This window comes from Mesoplodon mirus (genome assembly GCF_964341445.2).
Source record: "Mesoplodon mirus genome assembly, chromosome: 2".
Lineage (NCBI taxonomy): Eukaryota > Metazoa > Chordata > Mammalia > Artiodactyla > Ziphiidae > Mesoplodon > Mesoplodon mirus.
In genome coordinates, this window is record NC_138977.1 from 218,961,056 (window position 1) to 218,980,399 (window position 19,344).

Sequence of the window (19,344 nt, forward strand, 5' to 3'; positions counted from 1 at the left end):
GTGAAAGACAGTTAGTTGTTGCTGTGTAAGAGGTTACTTAGCAGCTTAGAACAACAATCAACATTTGTTAACTCATGGTTTTTGTGAGTCAGGAATTGGGGAGTGGCTTAGCTGGGTGGTGCTGGCTTACGGTCTCAGGTTGCAGTCACGATGTTAGCCGGAGCTGCCGTCACCTGAAGGCTTGACTGGGGCCGGAAGGCCCGCTTCCAGGGTGGCTCCTGCACATGGCTGGCAAATCAGTGCCGGCTGCTTGCCAGAGGTCTCTGCTCTTGCCCACGTGGGCCTCTCCATAGGTGTCCTCAGAGCAAGTGATCCAAGAGAGGGCAGGGCAGAGGCCACAGTGACTTTCACGACCTAGCCTTGGAGTCATACTGTCATTTCCACCACATCCCTTTGGTTACACAGATTCAGTGTGGGAGGGGACTGCACAGGCTGTGAATCCCAGGAGGCAAGAATCACTGGGCCATCATGGAGGCTGTTTACCACAGGGACCATGAAGAGGGTGAGATCAGGGATGACACTAGGCTTTTGGCCTAAGTGACTGGGTGAATGGTGGTGCCATTTACTGAGAGGTAGAAGCGCATGCTTGGGGGAAGGTACGTGGGAATCAAGAACTCTCTTCTGGACCCCAGTTTGGGAGACTTCACCTCTGCACTGGAAACTTCTGTCTATAGGTGCTGCTGTGCTGTGCTGGTTTGGGGCTTCCATAGCCTCAGACTTGGGGGGAACTTTCTCAGGGCCTAGTTCTCATCTGTCCCTTGAACTAATCCCATGTCAGCCTCGAGGACCAGGAATTAAGAACCAGGCATTCTGAGGTTCAAATTCCAGCTTAGCCACTTAGTGGCTGTGTGACCCTGGGCCAGATACTTGGCCTCTCTGGGCTTGCTTCCGCATCTGCAAAACAAATCCACTTCGCTGTGGTAGCATGAGACTCAGAAATTATGTTGCTGTAGCGCTCAGGCTGGGGCCTGGCTCACCCTGGCCTCTTTACACCTCAGATTCCCAGCCTTTCTGTGTGCACAGTCATAGCTACATCATAACATACCCAGGTCGCTAGGTGGATTTGATTGGGAAGGATTTCTAAAGAGTCTGTTCAGCTTCTTCTAAGTAGATGATGCAAACATCCTGGGGACAGCAGAAGTAATTATTACTCACAGGGAAATGCAAGTATTTTTATGAGTATCTTCTGGAAAATCGAGGCATTTTTTCATGAGCAAACAGTCCTGTTTATTTCTCTAACAAAATAGCCATAATTGTGCTGCAGGGGCCAACTTTCAATGCCAGTGGCTTTTCTCAGGGGTCAGCTCACCTCCCTCCCACTCCCCAATCCCCCCACACTTTCTTTTCTTTAACCTAGAGAAAACATAGCGAAGACAAAAGTGACCAAATTTGGGCTTTGCTGAGAGAAGGGGATTACTTCTGCAGTGAAAAGTTAATTTTTGTGGCCAGACTTTCTCAACTGTGAAAACCAGTGTGGGCAAAAGCATAGTAAGCCTGAAAGTCCATTTGGAAAATGATTTTCCTTGGAAAGGACATTTTAAAGAAGGTCATTAGCGTTTGCAAGAGGACAGGGGCATCTGTTTTCTCCTGAAGGAAATGTTCACTCAACTCGTGAAGAGACAGAGAGGAGGAGAGGGAAACGGGGGAAGAGACGGGCAGGAGATGCTTGGGCAGCCGAGATGGGGAGCAGGACGGCTTAAATTGTGTTCGCACCCACCCGGTGCCTGGTGCTGTGCTAAGCACACTCTCTATCTGACCCTGACAAAGGGCATTTGGTTATTACGCCTGTTAGGAAACTGTGGCTCAGAGAGATTGGGAAGGTGTCCTGTGGTCCCTCAGCTGGTAGACAGAGGACTCAGAAGTCCAACCCTGCCCGTCTGATAGAGCCCCCTCTCTTTCCATGCTGCCCTAGGAGAAAGGGCTCTTGGTCCAGGGTCAGGATAACTGACACGGTAAGATGGGAGGAGACACACCTGAGGGGAAGTGCTGGGGAGGTGGTGTGTGCCCTGTCACTCCCATAGAAGGTGTTGTGTTCCCATTTTCAGGGAAAAAAATGCAGGCTCGGGAAAGACTACAGTGTGTGATGTGGTTTTATTGTTTTAAAGTCCATTTGGGGGACTTCCCTGGCGGTCCAGCGGTTAAGACTCCGAGCTTCCACTGCAGGGGGGCATGGGTTCGATCCCTGGTTGGGGCACTAAGATCCTGCATGCCGTGTGGTGCGGCCAAAACATAAAAAATAAAAAAATAAAGTTCATTTGGAAACCACCTCTTCCCTTGTGGTCCTGCCTCTCCATCTGTTTATCAACCTACTTGTCAATGAGTTATTGAGCATTTCCTATGTGCCAAGCACTGTTCTGGGTGTTTGGGGGACAGCAGGGAACAACACAAAGATCCCTGCCCTTGTGAAGCCTGCGTTCTAATGGAAGGAGGGGTGGACACAGGCAATAAGCCGTGTGGAATGTTACAAAGTGATATGTGCAGTCGAAATTAAACCTGCAAAGTAAAAGAAGGGTAGAGGGATCCGCAGAGGCAGGCAGTGGGTGGGTACAGCCTGTAGCGTTAGAACAGGTGAGCAGCAGGTGTTGCCTTGGAGGCGTGGAAATGCTCTGGAACTAGGCAGCGGTGGTGGTAGCACAGCGTCGTGAATGTCCTAAATGCCACTGAATTGTTCACTTTAAAGTATCAATAATTAATTTTATTTATTAGGGAAAAATTATGTATTGGGGAAAAAAAGGTGGTCAGGGTCAGCTTCATGGAGAAGGTGATATTTGTGCAAAAGGCTAAAGGAGGGGAAGGTGTTAACACTTGGGGTGTTTTCTCCCAGGGAGAAAGAGGAAGGCTCCGGGCAGAGGGAGTAGCAAGAACAGATGAACTCAGGTGAACTCTGACCCCCGGGCCAACAGCCTGCTGTCTGTTTTTGTAATAAAGTTTTGTTTTTTGTTTTTTTTTGCGGTACGTGGGCCTCTCACCGTTGTGGCCTCTCCCGCTGCGGAGCACAGGCTCTGGACGCACAGACCCAGCGGCCATGGCTCACGGGCCCAGCCGCTCCGCGGCACGTGGGATCCTCCCGGACCGGGGCACGAACCCGTGTCCCCTGCATCGGCAGGCGGACTCTCAACCACTGCGCCACCAGGGAAGCCCTGTAATAAAGTTTTATTGGAATAAAGGCATGTTCATTTGTTTACGTATTCTGTTGTCTGTGACTCAGGGACTTCACCTGGGTCTTTACAGGGAAAGTTCCTGACTCCTGAGGTAGAGCATACATAGGTCCTCAGGTGGGAAGGTACATGGGGTATGTGAGGAACAAGAGGAGGAGAGGATGGCTGGAGTGAGTGAAGGACGGAGTAGAAGCAGGTGAGGTCAGAGAAGTCACGGCCACCAAATCCTGTAACCCTCCTGCATGGCTTTCCTGTGGCACCTCTGGTAAATGTCAGGACAGAGGCTGACATCAGGCTGATGGGGAAGTGTGTGTGTGTGTGTGTGTGTGTGTGTGTGTTGGGTGGGGGCAGCGGTAGGGTGGAGAGATGACTGAACTTGGGAGTCCTAACACCTGGGCTTTAGACCTGCTGTCTGTCCCTCGCCAGCTCTGTGTCCTCAGTTACCTCATTTACAAAAGTCGTGGTGATGGTGGTGGTGGTGGTGAGGATGATCGTGGTGGTGGGGATGATCTTGGCAGCGGCAATGGTGGTGGGGATGGTGGTGGTGGTGGGCACGATGGGGGGGTGGCAGTGATGTTGATGGTGAAGTTGGTGGGGGTGGGAATGGTGGTGATGGGATGGCAGTGGTGATGGTGTTGATAACGGCTACATTCAGTGAGCCCCTACTCTGTGCTAGGTACTTGCACACTTGACTCTAACTCTTATATCAATCGCAGCGGTGCAGATTGGGTAGCAGCATCTTCCTTTGCAAGAGAAAACACTGAGTGACTTGGGGAAGACCATGTGTGTGGCAGGGCTCAGATAACATGCTGTGATAGCCACTTATCATACTCCAGTGAAGAGACCCGGAGGCAGTGGGCGTGAGAACCCCTGGTAAACAGTGCAGCCAGCCCTCAAGGGCAGCAGCCTCTGGTCAAGGTGGCCCAGGCTTAGTGCTGCCCTTGGCAGCAAGGGTTTCCTGGGAGGGGCCGTCCCTGGGCCCCTCTGCCCTCCCACTCCCACCGCAAAGCCACACCGGAGGCCTCCGCTCTCTCAGGCTCCGTGTGATGGGGAGGGGCCGCGTCCCCCCAGCCCCATGGCAACCAGTTACCAGGCCTGGTGTTGGTTTGGGTTTTCCTAATTGAGGTGTGGGATCCTTCTGGTTGTGGCTGAGGCTTTTCTGCCCTGGAAACCCGACTGCTGCTGCGGTGTGGCCATAGGGTGGGGCCTGGAGGCGCTGGGACCTGCCCGCAGGCTGCACACGCCCTGTGCTTCTCACCACCACCCGCCACCCCGCCGCTTCAGTACCACGCTTCCTTTGAAGAACATACTGGAGGTTTTAGGTTCTTGTAGCTGACAGCTGTGGCACCACAAAACGTGCCGTGGTCAGGATCCCTGTGTGTCTTTGCCTCCCCATGTCTGGTCCCATGGAGGCTACAGCCTGCCTTAAGGCCTGAGGTGTGGGAATGCACTGCTTCTGTTTGCCCACCATGGTTTTTGCCCACCCTCCTGGTGGGGTCCCTGTGAACAACGGAAGCCCCAACTAAGCCGCAGAGTTCAGCTCCCAGGTGGGTAGACAGGCCCTGGAAAGGCCTCCGGTCCTGTCCCGTCCCCCTTGCTTCGCTGAGTTTGGGCAGGGTGTTCCCCGGCCTGGCTGCGCCTGCACCAGTGTCAGCCTTTTGACTGGAGCTCAGGGCTTCATCCTGAATTCTGATGAATTCAGGTGGTGGTGGTGTGAAGGTGGCAAGCCCCTCTGGGTGGGAAGAGGCTCTGTGCCCCGAGTCCTGCCCTCCTCCCTCTGTTGCCCACCCCTGGGGTCCTATGCCAGCCAGGAAGGCGCTGGACACACTTGAAGACACCAGGGCTACCGGATGCTTCCTGCCCCGAGGAACCGTGGACTCGGCTGCCCCGCATAAATGGCACAGTTCCCATCACAGGAGATTCTGGGCCAGAGGTGCCTTTGGCAGCCCCTTGTGTTGTGTTTTCTTCCAAACATTTCCATCAGCGGGTAGTTCTGGGGGCGTCTCCACTCGGCGCCACCAGATCCTGACCTCCCAGCTCCAGCGCTTTGGGACAGTGGGGTAACGGAGGAGTGGAGGACAGGGGACGATGGAGGGGGGTGTCAACTAGATGCAGGGGGCGTCCAGGAGACGTCACAGAAGAGGGTGTCCTGAGGCAGAGTCCCTGTGAGTACTGGATATTTCTAGAAAGTGAGACCTACAAAAATAGAACGCGGCCCCTGGCCCTGGGTCTGCAAGCTCCATCCCCCTTGCCCCACGCACCCAATCAGCTCCCTTCTTATCTGTACTAATGCGATCTTAAAGAATGCGATCTTAAAGAAACACTCTTTTGAAAAAAAGGGTTCTGCTGCCAGGACCTGGCACCACCCTCCCCCTCCCATCCCAGGTGAGGCAACTGAGGCCAGAGGGATGGGCCCGTCTCCCTTTCACGGTGATTGCCAAGTGCATTGGGTTGGAGAAAGTCCCCTGCAGGCTGAGGTCACCTCAAGTACATTTGGCTGAAGTCACGTCCCTTTTGAAAAGGCTTGAGTCACTCAGTGACGCAGTCCCGAATGGCCCTATAATTGGGATCTTGCCTTGTTTGGGGCTGTATGAAGAGAGACTCTGAACCAGTGAGACGCGACACACCCTCCTCATCAGCTTCAGCTGCGGTGCCACTCTGGCAGTGGCAAAGCGGACAGAGCCAAGGTGGATGGGCAGAAATATTGGTGGCAGGGAGGGCGAGCATAGCAACAAGCAGACACAGGGGTCCCCTACCCCACCAGGAAAACTGGCCTCCTCCGCATTGCCGGTGGCCTTTGGGAACACCCACGGCCTCCCCGTGGTGATATTTTCTGGAAAACCCGCCCTGCTGGCAGCGCTGTGGAAACTGAGTCCTGAAAACTCACCTGGTTAGAAAGGAATTGAACAGACTCTTTAGCTCCACAGATGTCACAGGCAAAATTGTCACAGTGCCTTCCACTTGACCGGCTGGAGTGGCTGAGTCATCAGCTTCTGTGTCTGGGAACGCAGAGAGCCATCCTTCCCATGTACAGTCACCAGGATGCTTGAGACCCTCCCAGACCTCAATCCAAATGCGCTGAGAGCAGCTCCTCCAGTTTTCATGGTTCTCACCCCCAGCCCCCCCAGATGTGTATTCTAAAGACCTCCTTTACAACACAATTTGAATTTCTAACAGATTTGGTCCCTGGCATTAGCATGACCTTTCCAAGCCTCCTGGAAGCTTGGTGACCCACAAGCCATTCCGAGAGAGGGGCTCTGAGGTGGCAGGAGGAAGAGGCCCTGCTGGGAATCCTGGGGCCCCTGGAGCCCGGGCCCCCCTCCATCCTGTGTCCTTGTGCCTTTAACCAGCAGTGCCCTAAACCGTTTTGGGAGGGCAGCTGTTTCTGTGGTTTCGCCTGTGCTGCCTCTAGTTACATCTGGCACCACCTGGGGGCCTCTGCACTGAACGGGCAAAGCTCGCTCAGCCCCTCCGTCTCGCCCCATCCACAAGGGCCAGAGCTGATTGGGTAATTTCAGAGCCTAGGCTGGCCCACGACATGTGGCGTGCCTGGAGAGAAATGGTGAGTTGGCCAATCAGATTTGCTCCTTGGGACTCTAGACTCAGGATTCTGGCAGATGGGCAGGGAGGGGGCTTTGGGGCCTGCCGGCTGCAACACCATTCTGAGACTGACTACCCTGAGTGAGCAAAGACTCCGCAGAGGAAGCACAGTCCCCACAAGACCACCCTCACTTCAGACCGCAGCCACCAGTTTGAGAGTCCCCAAGCCACACATACTTCTGACTAATTGGCTACAAATTTGGGGATTCCCCCAACCCCTCTCAGGTTTGATGATTCACTAGGACGACTCACAGAGCTCAGGAGAGTGCTATATTTACAATTGTATTAGAGCGAAAGGATACAAATCTGAACCAGCGAAAGGGGGAGATGCATAGGGCAAGGTCTGCTAGGGACACGTCACCCTCCCAGCACCAGTGTATGATCACCAACCAGGAAGTTCATCCAAGCCCAGTGCCCAGAGTTTTTATTGGACTTTTCATTACTTAGGCGTGATTGATTGAATCATAAGCCACGTGTTTGAACCCAGTCTCCAGCCCCCTTCCCCTCCCCGAAGTTTGGACACCGTCGTTTGGCTCAAAGCCCCAACTCTCTAAGCCCATGGTTGGTCATTCTGGCATGGCCAGCCCCAGCTTGAGTTGTCTCCTTAGCATGAGCTCGGGTATGGTTCCGGGGGCCCACCACGAATAAAACCCACACCCCCATCACTCAGAAAATTCCCAGGACTGGGAGGTCACCTACCAGGAACCAGGGACAAAGTCAGTTTCTTCGTCATACAACAACAGCCAATTGGGTTCCATGCAAAGAGGTGAGTAAGCCTGGCGTGGTCTGCAGAGAGGCACATGGCGGAGTGAGAGGCAGAGACACCCCAGCCCCAGGTTCTCCGTGTCTCCACAGCCTTCCTGTTCCCACAAACCCAGCTGCTCTTGGCTGCCTCTCCTTGGATTCCTAGAGGCTCCAGTGACCCTGGTAATAATCCCTGTCTTTGTGGGTCAGCTTAAATGATTCTCTCTTCCTGCTTACCTTGGTTAGAACCGCACTCACCAACACAGTTTTCCAATGTGAGTTGACAAGTCTGTCCTGGAGGATGTGGCCCATGGGAAGACCGGCTTCCACTTCCTCAGGGCCCACAAAACGCATCAGGTCCTCTCCGGATCCCAGTGTGCCTATCTCCAGGGATGATGCTCTTCTCTCTGGGTTCCAGAGAACAATAAAGGTCCAAAGGGAAGAGGTCAGAATGGGAAGAGGTACCCAGGAAGTATAGGGTGTGTGCACTGATGATTTGGGCGGGGTTTGAGGTGGGTCCTGCCCGCTCCGTAGCTCCGTAGCTCCGTAGGGAGCCAGACCTGGGCCTGGTGCCGGGTGTGGTGGGCCCCTGAGGCCATCTCACCAACCTGTTCCCCCATGGCCACTGGTGAGCTTCTCTCCAGTGTCTCCCTCTGGATTTCTGGAAACAGTTGGGTCCGCATCCAGTTTGCCTTCCTACCCTGGCGAGTGGCCGGGTAAGTGGTTTTATGGGCGTTGTGTGAGAAGAATGCTCACGCCAGGCAGGGGACAGGGACCGGGGTTCTTGTCAGAGTCAGACCCCAGGATCACCGAATTGGTCCAAACTGCTGTGAATTTTTTCAGATCTAAAAAAGAAGTAGGCAGGGCAGAAATAAGTCAGAGAGAGAAATTTCCAGAAAGAGTGGTCCCATCGTTGTCCCATTTCCCACGTGATGCTCAAGGGCTTTCTCAAACTTGACTGTGCATCAGAATCAACCTGGAAGGCTCATCAAAACAGACAACTGGGCCCCCTCCCAGACTTTCTGACTCAGTAGATCTAAGGTGGGGCCCAAGATTTTGCATTTCTGACAAATTCCCCAGTGATGTTGGTGCAACTGGTCCAAGGACCACATTGGGAACCACTGATTCAAGAGTGTGAAGGAAGGTCTTTCCAACAAATGCAGAGAGTCTTTCTCAGCTTCCCCCAAGGAAACTTTCTGTGACCAGGGAGGAAGAGAACATTAGACTAGGAGTCAGGATGCCTGGGTGTGTAACACAAACCACTTGAGTGATTTGAGGCAAGGTTCTTGCCTTTCTGAGGCTCTATTTCCTCACCTGTCAAATGGGTCCAGTAAGAGGACCTACCTTGTGTGGTTGATGTGAGGATTAAATGAGAGGGTGTCTTAACAAACAGCTCCCTGACTCTGGTGGTACAGGAAATGCCACATTTCTCTAACTTCCAAGTCACATATACTGTAAGATTGATGAGAAGTTCAAGGTCAATTGTTTTGCAAAGGTCTGTCCCACTCCCTTCCATGGATGGCACGAGAAGCCCCAGGGCTCAAAGGAATCCAGCAAATAAGACCTCACACCATCGGGGTCACTGCTGTTGCCGGTTTTGTCAGTGTCCTTTGGAGGAGAGGTCTCTGTGCATTTCCACTCCCCTGTGTCAGGCTGGTCCTGGGTCCCTCACAGCTCAGAGCCCCTCGTCACTGGGATCCAGCAGGGGCACAGGCCTCCCCACCATACTGTCTCCCCCTTGTTCTCATTTCAGTCCTCAGCCTTCAAAGCACGAACACCTCCCTGGAAAACAGTAAAAGCAACAAGAATAACAGCCAGTTTCTTCCCGCACAGTGACACTTTTCTCCTGGCAGTTTTTTGGCATGATCTCTTCATTCTTCCCTGGGCGCATCCACAGGAGCAAAAGAAATGCCAGTTAGTTTCTCAGTAGCTCACCCTGTTATGAGCACTTGGCCCGTGCTTAAGACACGGTAGCTCTTTATTACTTTGCTTTTTTCCCAAGTCCTGTGCTCCATCCCCGCTAGGACTTGCCCTCCTGCTGGCCACTCTCCCTCCTCCTGCCCTGCCACCCCCTTATCACACTTCCCTCGGCCCATCTGGGGTGTACCTGCACGAGGCCATTGCTGGCAGCCAAGGGAGACCCTGGGGGCTGGAGAAAGCAGAAGTGATTTGGTAAGCAACTTCCTCTCTGGAGGCTGCATCTTCCTGTCGCCCACCTTTCTCCAGGTGTTGCTTGGACTCTTGCCCACCCAGGAGAGACACCTGCTGCCCTGGTCCTTTGGTGCCTTCCCCAGAGCCATGAGTGGGTGGAGTTCAGCCCACGTCCACAAGCCCGGCATCTTGGTCTCTTCTCACCTCTGATAGGAGCCCTCCTGTCTGGCTCCCGGCCTGTGTTGCCGGCATCCCCTCCCTGGCTGGGTTCCCCTTCCTCCATGCAGCCCCCCACCTGCCTAGCCACACGCCCAGTGGTCTCACTCAGCTCTGCTCTTTTAAGCATGGAATGAGCTGGATGTCCACGAAGGTAGGCACTCTGTCCTCCTGGCCATCTCGTTTTTAGCATGTGGAAGGTAAACTGTGAGCAGCAGTAGGTTGGTTGGTAAAGAAAATAAAGCCCAAGGATGCTCAAGACAGGAAGTGGCTGCCAGTCAGTGTGGGTTGGAGAAGATACATGCTCCTGTTTGCATGTGTGGTTCATTCATTGGCCCCATTAATTCCTCTCCCTGATCCTCAGGTTTCTCATCTGTGAAATGGGGCTAGTAACTGCCTATTGAGGACCAAGCGTGTAGCATCTAGTTCAGTGCTAAGCAAATATTCACTTAATCAGTCAGTCAGCATAACTTAACAAAAGCTTGCAATTGTCCAGGCCAGTTGTGTTAGCTGCCCCACCCTCTGGAAGGATATGGAGCAGGTCTGGGCTGAGCTGGGAGAGGGTTGTGGGCAGACAAGGGATCTGCCTCTCAAGGGCAGCCCTGGAAGGGGCATAAGGTTGGGGGCTTGAAGAAAGAGCAGGGCTTCAACAGGCAGAGGGGTCAATTCTGGAGGTCAGAAGTCTGACCTGGGTCTCACTGGGTTAAAACTAGGGTGTTGGCAGGGCTCTTTCCTTTCCGGGGGCTCTAGCGGAGAATCTGTGTTCTTGCCTTGTCTAGCTTCTAGCGGTCGCCTGCATTCCTTGGCTCGTGGCCCCTTCCTTCTTCAAAGCCAGCAACAGCTGGTCTAGTCTCTCTCACATCACATCACTCTGAGCTGACTCTCCCGCCTTTGCTTCCACAATTAAGGACTCTGGTTACATCGGGTCCACCCATATCATCCAGGATAATGTCCCTGTCATTATCCTTAATTCAATCTGCAACCTTAATTCCCTTTGCCACATAACCTAACGTATTCACAGGTGCCAGGGATTAAGGGATACTTTGGGGAAGCATTACTTTGCCTGCCATAGTCCCTGCCCTGTTCTGGGGGATGAGGAGGTGAGGAGGAGGACAAGGAAGCCCCAGGTGGCCGTGTGGTACCCACCGGCCCTTCATAACTCCAGCCTCTGTGTCACATCCTCCAGCCTTGACTCACCTTTGCCATCTCCCTACTACCCCCACTGTTGCCCCATTACTAGCGAGTCTCTCCCAAACCTCGCACGTCTCCTGAGTGTTGGTCATAATGGTCATTAAATAAAGCAGCGTTTCTCCATTTCAGCACTATTGACACTTTGAACACATTGTTCTCTGCTGTGGGGTGCTGTCCTGCTCATTGTACAAGGTTTCACTGTATCTCTGGCCTCTGCCTGCTAGATGCTGGTAGCACCCTCATCCAGTTGTGACAACTCCAAATATCTCTAGACACTGCCGAATGTCCCCTGGAGGACAACTTGCCCAGGGGTTGAGAACCACTGAAATCAAGCCTTTGATGTTTGTCTTCCTTACTAGATCGGGCACCCAAAGAAGGAAGCCCCAAGAGGGTGACACCCCATCTGTCTTGCCCGTCCCCATGTCCCCAGCACCTGCATAGTGCTCGGCATTTACTAAATGCTCTACACATATTGGTTTAATGAATTAATGAATTTTGCTAATTTTCTTTATTTTTAACGTTTTTGGTGTTAATTTTCTTAATGGATAAATTAATCTATAAAAAAGTGTGTGTGTGTGTGTGTGTGTGTGTGTGTTTCTTAAATAGACTCCTGTTGCCATAGACTGGCTACCTAAGAATCGCCTGGGGAGCCTTCTACGTAGCCCGACTCCCGGGTTCCGATCACAGAGAGTTGGGGCTCAGGCTGATGGGGTGCAGCCTGGGAGTCTGTATTGTCAAGAGGGCTTCACCAGTTCCTCAAAAAAGGTAAACATAGAATTACCATATGATCCAGCAGTTCTGCTCCTAGGCATATACCCAAAACAATTGAAAGCAGAGACTCAGATATTCAGAGCAGCAGTACTCACGATAGCCAAAAGGTGGAAACCACCCAAGTATCCATCAACAGACAAATGAATAAACAAAATGTGCGGTATACACACAACGGAGTATTATTCAGCCTTAAAATGGAGTGAAATCTGACACATGCTACAACATGGATGTACCTTGAAGGCATCATGCTAAATGAAATCAGCCAGTCACAAAAGAGCACATCTTGTACGATGTCACTCGTGAGGTCCCTAGAGTAGTCAAATCAGAGAGACAGAAAGTAGAAAGGTGGTTGCCAGGGGTAGAGGGGAGTGGACACTGGTGTTTGATGGGTACAGAGTTTCCATTTGGGATGATGAAGAAGTTCTGGAGGTGGACGGTCGTGACGGTTGCACAGCAATGTGAATGTACTTAATGCCACTGAATTGCATACCTACAAATGGTTAAAATGGTACATTTTCTGTTATGTATATTTTACCACACACACACAAGTGCTTAATCCCAGCCAGATCTGGGAACAAATAGTGTGGGAATCAATGGGGGCGCAGTGGGTGCAGACTGGATGAGTTCTAATGGCCCTTTTAGGCCTCGGAGCCGGAGCTGATGGGGATGGGAGCATCGGACTTGGCTGATTTCTTGAGATGGCGGCCCTTCCCTGGGGGATGCACATAACTAACCCTTACAGGGGCCAGGCCAGCTGCCGACTGGAGGCCGCTTGTCCTGTCCACAGGGGCAGCCGCTGCCCAGCTCTAGCTGATCCTTGCCATGTGGGGTGTCTGGTTATGGAAGAGAAGTCCCAAATCTGGATTCATATGTAACATCTCCATGTTTAAATCTTGACACCGGGTTCAATGAACAGGCAAACAAACCAACAAGCCACATGTGGGTCCAACAGAGCAGCACTTCAGGCCTCGGGCCTGGGGTGGCGTCTTTTCTCGGTGGCTTGGGCCTCAGCTGGAGAGATTCGAGTTCTGTTTCCTCCTACCGGATGCTGTATCACTTCTGAGGTCCGATGCCAGCTTCCTCTTTGATACCTGGGAGTTTCCTTTGCTTTCGGTGCTCCCGAAAGGGAGCTTTATAGACAGAAGGGTGAGCGTGAATGCCTAGAGTCTGGATTCTGCTCAGGCTGGGGTCTTGGCCCTGCCACTTGTGAGCTGTGGGGCTATAGGTGACTTGCTTCTTTCTTCCCCGTGCCTCAGTTTCCTTGTCTGTCAAGTGGGAATAGTAATAGTTCTGCCTGGGAGAGTTAGAAGCGGGGACCAGGGCAGGGCCAGCAGAAGGGCTCTGAGGTGTGTGCGGACGTGTGATGGTGTGTTGGTGCCGGTTGGAGCAAAGAACATAGTGGAGTTGGACAGGCCATCAGCTGGTGAGTTATACAACATCGGACGTCTGTTTCTACATCTGTGATATGCCCAGTGATTTCCTCCTCCACGAGTCATTCTGAGGATTAAGTAAGATAATGTTCAAACAGTGTCTGGCCACAGCATGAGCCCCATACACGTTTGTTTCGTTCCTTGGAGGCTGGGGCCTTTGACCTTTGTGGAGGCTTGAGCAGAGGGGGCTGGGGCTGGTTGGCTGGGCTGAAGACAGAACAAGCAGAGAGCTGGGAAATGGACCGTGTCCTGCCCCTGTGCCGTCAGCTCCCTCCCCTCCTTCCTGGCCCCCCCGGGTGGGGGTCCTGGTCCCATCCTCAGAAGCCCACCCACTTGCTGCTCAGGAAGGTGGCCTCAGCTTTGCAGGGCAGTTGGATGAGTTGGGAATCTCCCTTTATTGAGACCAGCTCTGTGCCAGCGCCGGCACGTGCTGGGCTGGGGGCGGGCCCAGAGCCGAGCTCCTCTGGGTGTCCCTGGGTTGACTGGCTGAAGAAAGGGGGCTTGCCCTGCCCAGACCCTCCCTGGGAGTCAGAGGCTGGAGGGAGCAGCCCAGGGTGCTGAGGGCCTGGCCAAGATCTGGCATCTCTTTAACTGGCCCCAAACTTGGCGGGTACTTGAGGTGGTGATCACGTGAAGGGGGATAAGAAGCCCTTGAAATTCCGAGATGTTGAGGGGCCTAAAGGACTATGTGACCTTTGGTGAGTCACTGACCAGTGGAATTTAAGGGCCACTCTGGGGGCAGTGGGCAGACAATGGCATCTCAGGTTCTTGGCGGGGTCCTCGCCACGTGACACAGAGGTGCCTCCAGGTCCAAGTTCCAAATGCTGGTGGGCTCAAGGGACACGTAGGCTGGAGCCGGCCCCCCCTTGCCGTTTGCACACCTGAGCGTTCTGACATCTGTCCACGGATAAGGTGTGGCAGGGATGATGGGAACATCTGTGTGTGCACCTTAGGCAGCTCCGTGTGTTCATTGCATGTACGTGTTCATTGTGTTTGTTACATGTGTGTTCATTGTGTTTGTATGCCTATCATGTGTGCATATCCATTGTGTGTGTGTCCCTAGCGTGGGCGTGTTCATTACATGTGCGCACTGGGCAGGATGCGAGGCCTGACGGGGTCCTTCAGGGGTCCTTCTAGCCTTGAGAAATGCATCCCCTGAGACCCTGGGGTCCATGAGGTGGGAGAAGAAGGGGGCACCCAGGACAAGTGGGAGTTGAAGTCCTTGTCCCCAACATCTGGCCTCCCGCTGGGGATGGGGCCCCTCCCCAGGAAACAAGAGGATAAAATGAGGTGGTGAGGGGGCCGCAGTCCGCCCGCTTGTGAATCCATTTCACCAGGATTTCCCAGGCCGACAGGCCTGGCCCCTGCCGTCGGAAGGTTGTGGTCGAGTCTGGGGCGAATACCAGGCACGCAGCAGGGCTGCACAGCCGTGGGAGACGCCGAGGAAGAACAGGGCGCCCGGTGTGGGTGCAGGCGTGGAGGATGGGAGGGACCGCTGCTGCTGCTGGTGGCGGGGGCCCAGGCCCGAGTGCGCCTGCAGGAGGAACACACAGGCTTGATGCCAGCTGGGGAGGGGGCGTGTCCCTGTCTCCCAGCCAGGAAGCTGTCTGTGCACAGACTCACTGGGCTGGGACACAGGCTCTGGAGCCTTGGACAACAGCAGCATCAGCTCCCCATCTTTCTCCCCCATCTCTGCAGGGGGCGGAGGAAAGCGCAAAGGGAAAAGCAAGAAGTGGAAGGAAATCCTGAAGTTCCCTCACATTAGCCAGTGTGAAGACCTCCGAAGGACCATAGGTAAGCTGTCCTGCCTCGAGGGGGCGCGGGGAGGGACGGGGAGGGGAGCAAGGGGCCCGTTAACCGGAACCGTCTGAACGGTGAGTCAGGTACAAATCGATTAATGCAGTAAAGTGATGCCAGGTAGGCGCTCCAAGCTGATGTCTTTGCTAATTGATAGAAAGATGCAACCAACATTCGTCGAGTATTTGGTGTGTGCCGGGCAAGATTATCTCCCAATACCCTTTGAGGCTGTTATTTTACTCCACTTTTCAGCTGAGGAAACCAAGGCCCAGAGAGATTCTGTAATTGGACCAAAGTTGCACAGCTTGTGGGAGGGCGGTGGAGGTGGGCCACACCTGGCCCTGAGCCCCACCTCGTAGCTTTCCGCCCTTCCTTCCTGGGGCCCGTGGGTCCTGCCCTCGGGAAGCAGCCCCAGGCTTTGGGAGCTGAGGCGGGGTGGTGAGCCTCTGGGCTCCCCTTCCCTGCTGCCGGGGATGTGGGTTCTCACCCAGGAGCTGCCCTGCTCAGTACACAGCCCTGTCATCTTTATTCAGCACCCTCACGGCCAGGCAGCTCCAAGAGCAGAGGGCGCTTGTCTCCCGAGGGGCTGGCACAGCCAAATGCGCAAGGGCGGTCTGTCCCCGGCCCCGCTCCGAACACGGCTGTGGTGAGGAGGCTGGGGGACTGGACGAGGACTCTCTGTGCTGGTGGGAGCCCTGGCCCTCCTCCCCTCTGTGCCCAGGGTGGGGCTCTCCCACTTGCTGCGTGAAGGCGTCTTATCTGCTCCTGACTGCTAGAGGTCACGGGTGTGCCATACTGTGCTTGTTATACTCAGATCCTCTGAGCGTCCATATAGGATGCTTCTGTCACCCAGAACTCTGCAGGCCCAGCTGCTCTTGAGACTCCTGCCCGGGGCACTGGGTGAACTGCCCTGCGCCTGCTGTGGAACATGAGGCCACTCGTGGCCGTTTAGCTTTTCTGAATGGCTTCTCCGCGTGGCCTGGCCTCCACCAGGTGGGACTCCCATGCCGTTCCAGGCCTGCTCAGTCCTCTCGCCGGGCGCCCCCCTCCAGATCCTTCCGTTGTGCTGTGACGGCAGGTGACCTGTTCTCTCTGTGCGCCCCACGTGCCCAGCACGGAGGAGGAGCTCCCTTAATTGGTGTTAATGAAGTGGAAGGAAGCCACGTGCATCCCACGAAGGCAGCTGTGAGCAGGGGAGAAGTAGGGTGCTAAGTGGTGGGGAAATGACCTCAGACCCACCTTCCGTCCTTAAAACCTCAGGTCAGAGTCCCCACGGTGTTCTTGGGGCTGAGAGTGCATTTGGCCTAAGAGATCAGGGCCTCTGGGTCCAGGCAGACTCGGGTTCAAACCCCACCCGCTCTCCAGCCACCTGACAAGCTACTTAATCTTGCTGAGCCTCAGTTTCCTCAGCTGAAAACAGTGCTCATGAACCCAGTCCAGTGAGACCAGGTGTGTGAAGGGCTTCGCTGGAGCCCGGGACCACGCCCCTTAGCACTTGACTTTCTTCCTGGAATGCACAACAGCTCCCACTCTGCTGGGCCACTCTTGTGTTGGGGGTGCCCACGTTTACCCTTGATCTGGAGGTACGTGGGGCAGCGGGGGGAGAGAAGATGGGCTCTTCTTCTGGGGCTGGGAGGATGTCGGGGAGGGTTTTGCCACTGACAACTCACAAGTAGCCTTCAGAGAGGGGAGAGGAAGGAGAGTCCCTGGAATCTGCCGCCACCCTCCCGGGGCCATCTGGTTCTTTAGGCCTGGAGAGAGTAGGGCCTAGGGGTGGGGAGGGGTGGGGACCTCAGATGCCATGGTCTCCGCACACCCCTGGGGAACCAGACCCTCTTCTCCATCCTCTTCGTCCAGGGCGAGCAAGTTCACCAGCTACCACGTGCCTTTCCTGGATGCTGAGCCCAGCTTTTTCTCAACAGGCCCAGGAATGGCTCCCAGTCAACCTCGGAGCCATAGGGCTGATCCAAGAGACCCTTCTGAGGTGTTGATTTGGAAGAGAGAACTTGAAATAGGAGGAAAGGACCCTCCAAAGTGGGGAGCTGTGTAGAGAGGCAGGGTAACTGCGTGAGGGCCAGTATCACCTGGGAGGGGCCCAGCAGGTGGAGCCCATTTGCTTCTCTGCCTTTGGGTTAACTGCCTGCAGGTGGTGGTGTCTGGAATGGTCCTCAGGGCCCAGCCAGCTCTGAAGGCCACCTCCTCAGAGAATTTAAATGAGCTCCTGGCCAGGGTCTTTCAAAGCATCCTGCCCTTTCGTCAGGGCACCTCCCACCTCCCCACCTCCCACCCCCAGTTATTATTGGATGTCTGTTTGTCCCTCAAGTGCGAAAGTCTCCTCGAGAAGGATCTTTTCAATTCACCACCATGTGCCTGGTGCCTGCTTGCAGGAGGAGCACAATAGTTGGATGAACGAGTGAAGGAAAGAATGAATGAAGTGGTGTGAAGGAGTGAACACTGAGTTTCTGCAGTGTTTTAAATAAATGGAAGAGTGTTGAGAGTCATATGAGGAACATTCGTGTACCTGCCACCTGGATTAAAGAAATGTTAATATTTTGCTATATTTGCTTCGTGTCTCTTGAAAATGGAAAACACAAACGTCAACTATAGGACTTCCAGTTCCAGACAACATGGAGCAGATGCATTGTTTCCTATCCCCACCCCCGCCACGGGCAGTCCAGAGCTCTGGACATCACATATGAAAAAATATAAGAAGATTCCTAAAGGGACTTCTCTGGTGGCACAGTGGTTAAGAATCCACCTGCCAATGCAGGGGACACGGGTTCGAGCTCTGGTCCGGGAAGATCACACATGCTGCGGAGCAACTAAGCCCGTGAGCCACAACTACTGAGCCCTCGTGTAACAACTACTGAAGCCCGCGCGCCTAGAGCCCATGCTCTGCAACAAGGAGAAGCCACCGCAGTGAGAAGCCGGCACACCGCAACGAAGAGTAGCCCCCGCTCGCCGCAACTAGAGAAAAGCCCGTGCACAGCAACGAAGACCCAACACGGCCAAAAATAAATAAATAAATAAAATAAAAACAAAACAAGCATTTAAAAAAAAAAAAAAGAAGATTCCTAAAAATGGAGGAAGAGGCAGACTGGCTGGGACCTCAGGATGTGAGGAGTGATGTGCCAGTGAGCTCCTGGCTTTTCTTTTTTGCCTCCCTTAAATTCCAGGGACCAGGTGCTGGAGAAACTCACTACCTGGAGATGCCAATGGGTGCAACAGAAAAGACACCCCCCGCCAAAAAAAAATCCTGTTCTCTCTAGCCAGCGGCCTGGGAAAAGGACAGCTGAGCTGAGCTGGCCCCTCCAGAACGGTCACACTTCGGCCACAGTTCACTTCAGCAACATGGACGCCTCACTGTCTACCTTTCTTTTCACCTATCCTAGTGCCAGACTCAGAGACCCAGAGCTCCCTCCCTCTCCACGTCTCTCCTCTCTGACACACAGATCCTGATACTTGGAGGTGGGCGAGTTCTGCCGAGGTTCAGTCCCCGACACCAACTCTCAGTGCCCCCCACTCTAGCCCTGCTCCCCGTGGGGCCTCCAGGCATTGCCCCAGAAGTGCCCCAAATGCCCCTCACCTTCCAGTTGGCCTGGCTGCACCCTCTTCACTTCCGGTATGGGGGATCCCCTGGAGCCTAGGATTCGCCTCTGAGCTTTTCTCTGTCTGTGGATTCCACCCCATGGGCCCCATCCCCATCTGTCCATCAAGGTCCATAAACGGGCCTCTTGTCAGGGTCCACTCCCCTGGGAGGGTGAGAGAAACGTGCACGCTGGCGTGTGAAAATGAATTCTTCTGTTCTCCTAGAGGGATTGAAAAGACTCTGTGTATGAGTGCAGTGTGAAGAGAGGCCGGGAAAACAGGAAGGCCGCCATAAACCGAGGGGCTGCAGCTCGCGGCGACCGGCCCCAGGGCTCGGGCCTTCCTGCGTGTTTACAGTCCGTCGCCCTGGTGTTTGCCCAGCCTCTGCTGGGGTCCTGCTGGAAGGCCTTCTTAAATAAAAATCTCATTTCTTTTCTAGACCAATATACAAACCAAACAGTGGCAAATGCCGCATTTATTTTTCTTGTGGACACATGAGCTCACTTTCTGAAGCTCTTTGGGAGGATGTCCCAGAGCAGGCTTTGGGCCAGGGTGATGAGGCCCTTATGGGCCCAGAGGGCCACGTAGGAAGGCTCTCCATCAGAGGGGAGGACGGAGACCACAAGGACCCCGTTGACTGGCCGGAACAGTGGTCTGTTAAAGCCACACCCTCTCTCGCCCCCAGCACTGCCCTGACA

The 19,344-nt window shown here is 54.2% G+C and overlaps 1 protein-coding gene across 2 annotated transcripts in view; it reads left to right on the forward strand.

Moving 5' to 3' along the window:
- The window catches only part of GRK5 (G protein-coupled receptor kinase 5), a 215,344-nt gene that overhangs the window by 86,730 nt on the left and 109,270 nt on the right, over window positions 1-19,344 (forward strand). The window contains exon 2 of one of the 2 annotated variants that reach the window (XM_082644467.1): window positions 14,960-15,055. In XM_082644467.1, coding sequence (XP_082500593.1) covers window positions 14,960-15,055 — 96 coding nt within the window. Of the gene's footprint in view, window positions 1-14,959; window positions 15,056-19,344 lie in introns of those variants that run through there. The other variant, XM_082644468.1, reaches the window with a different exon arrangement.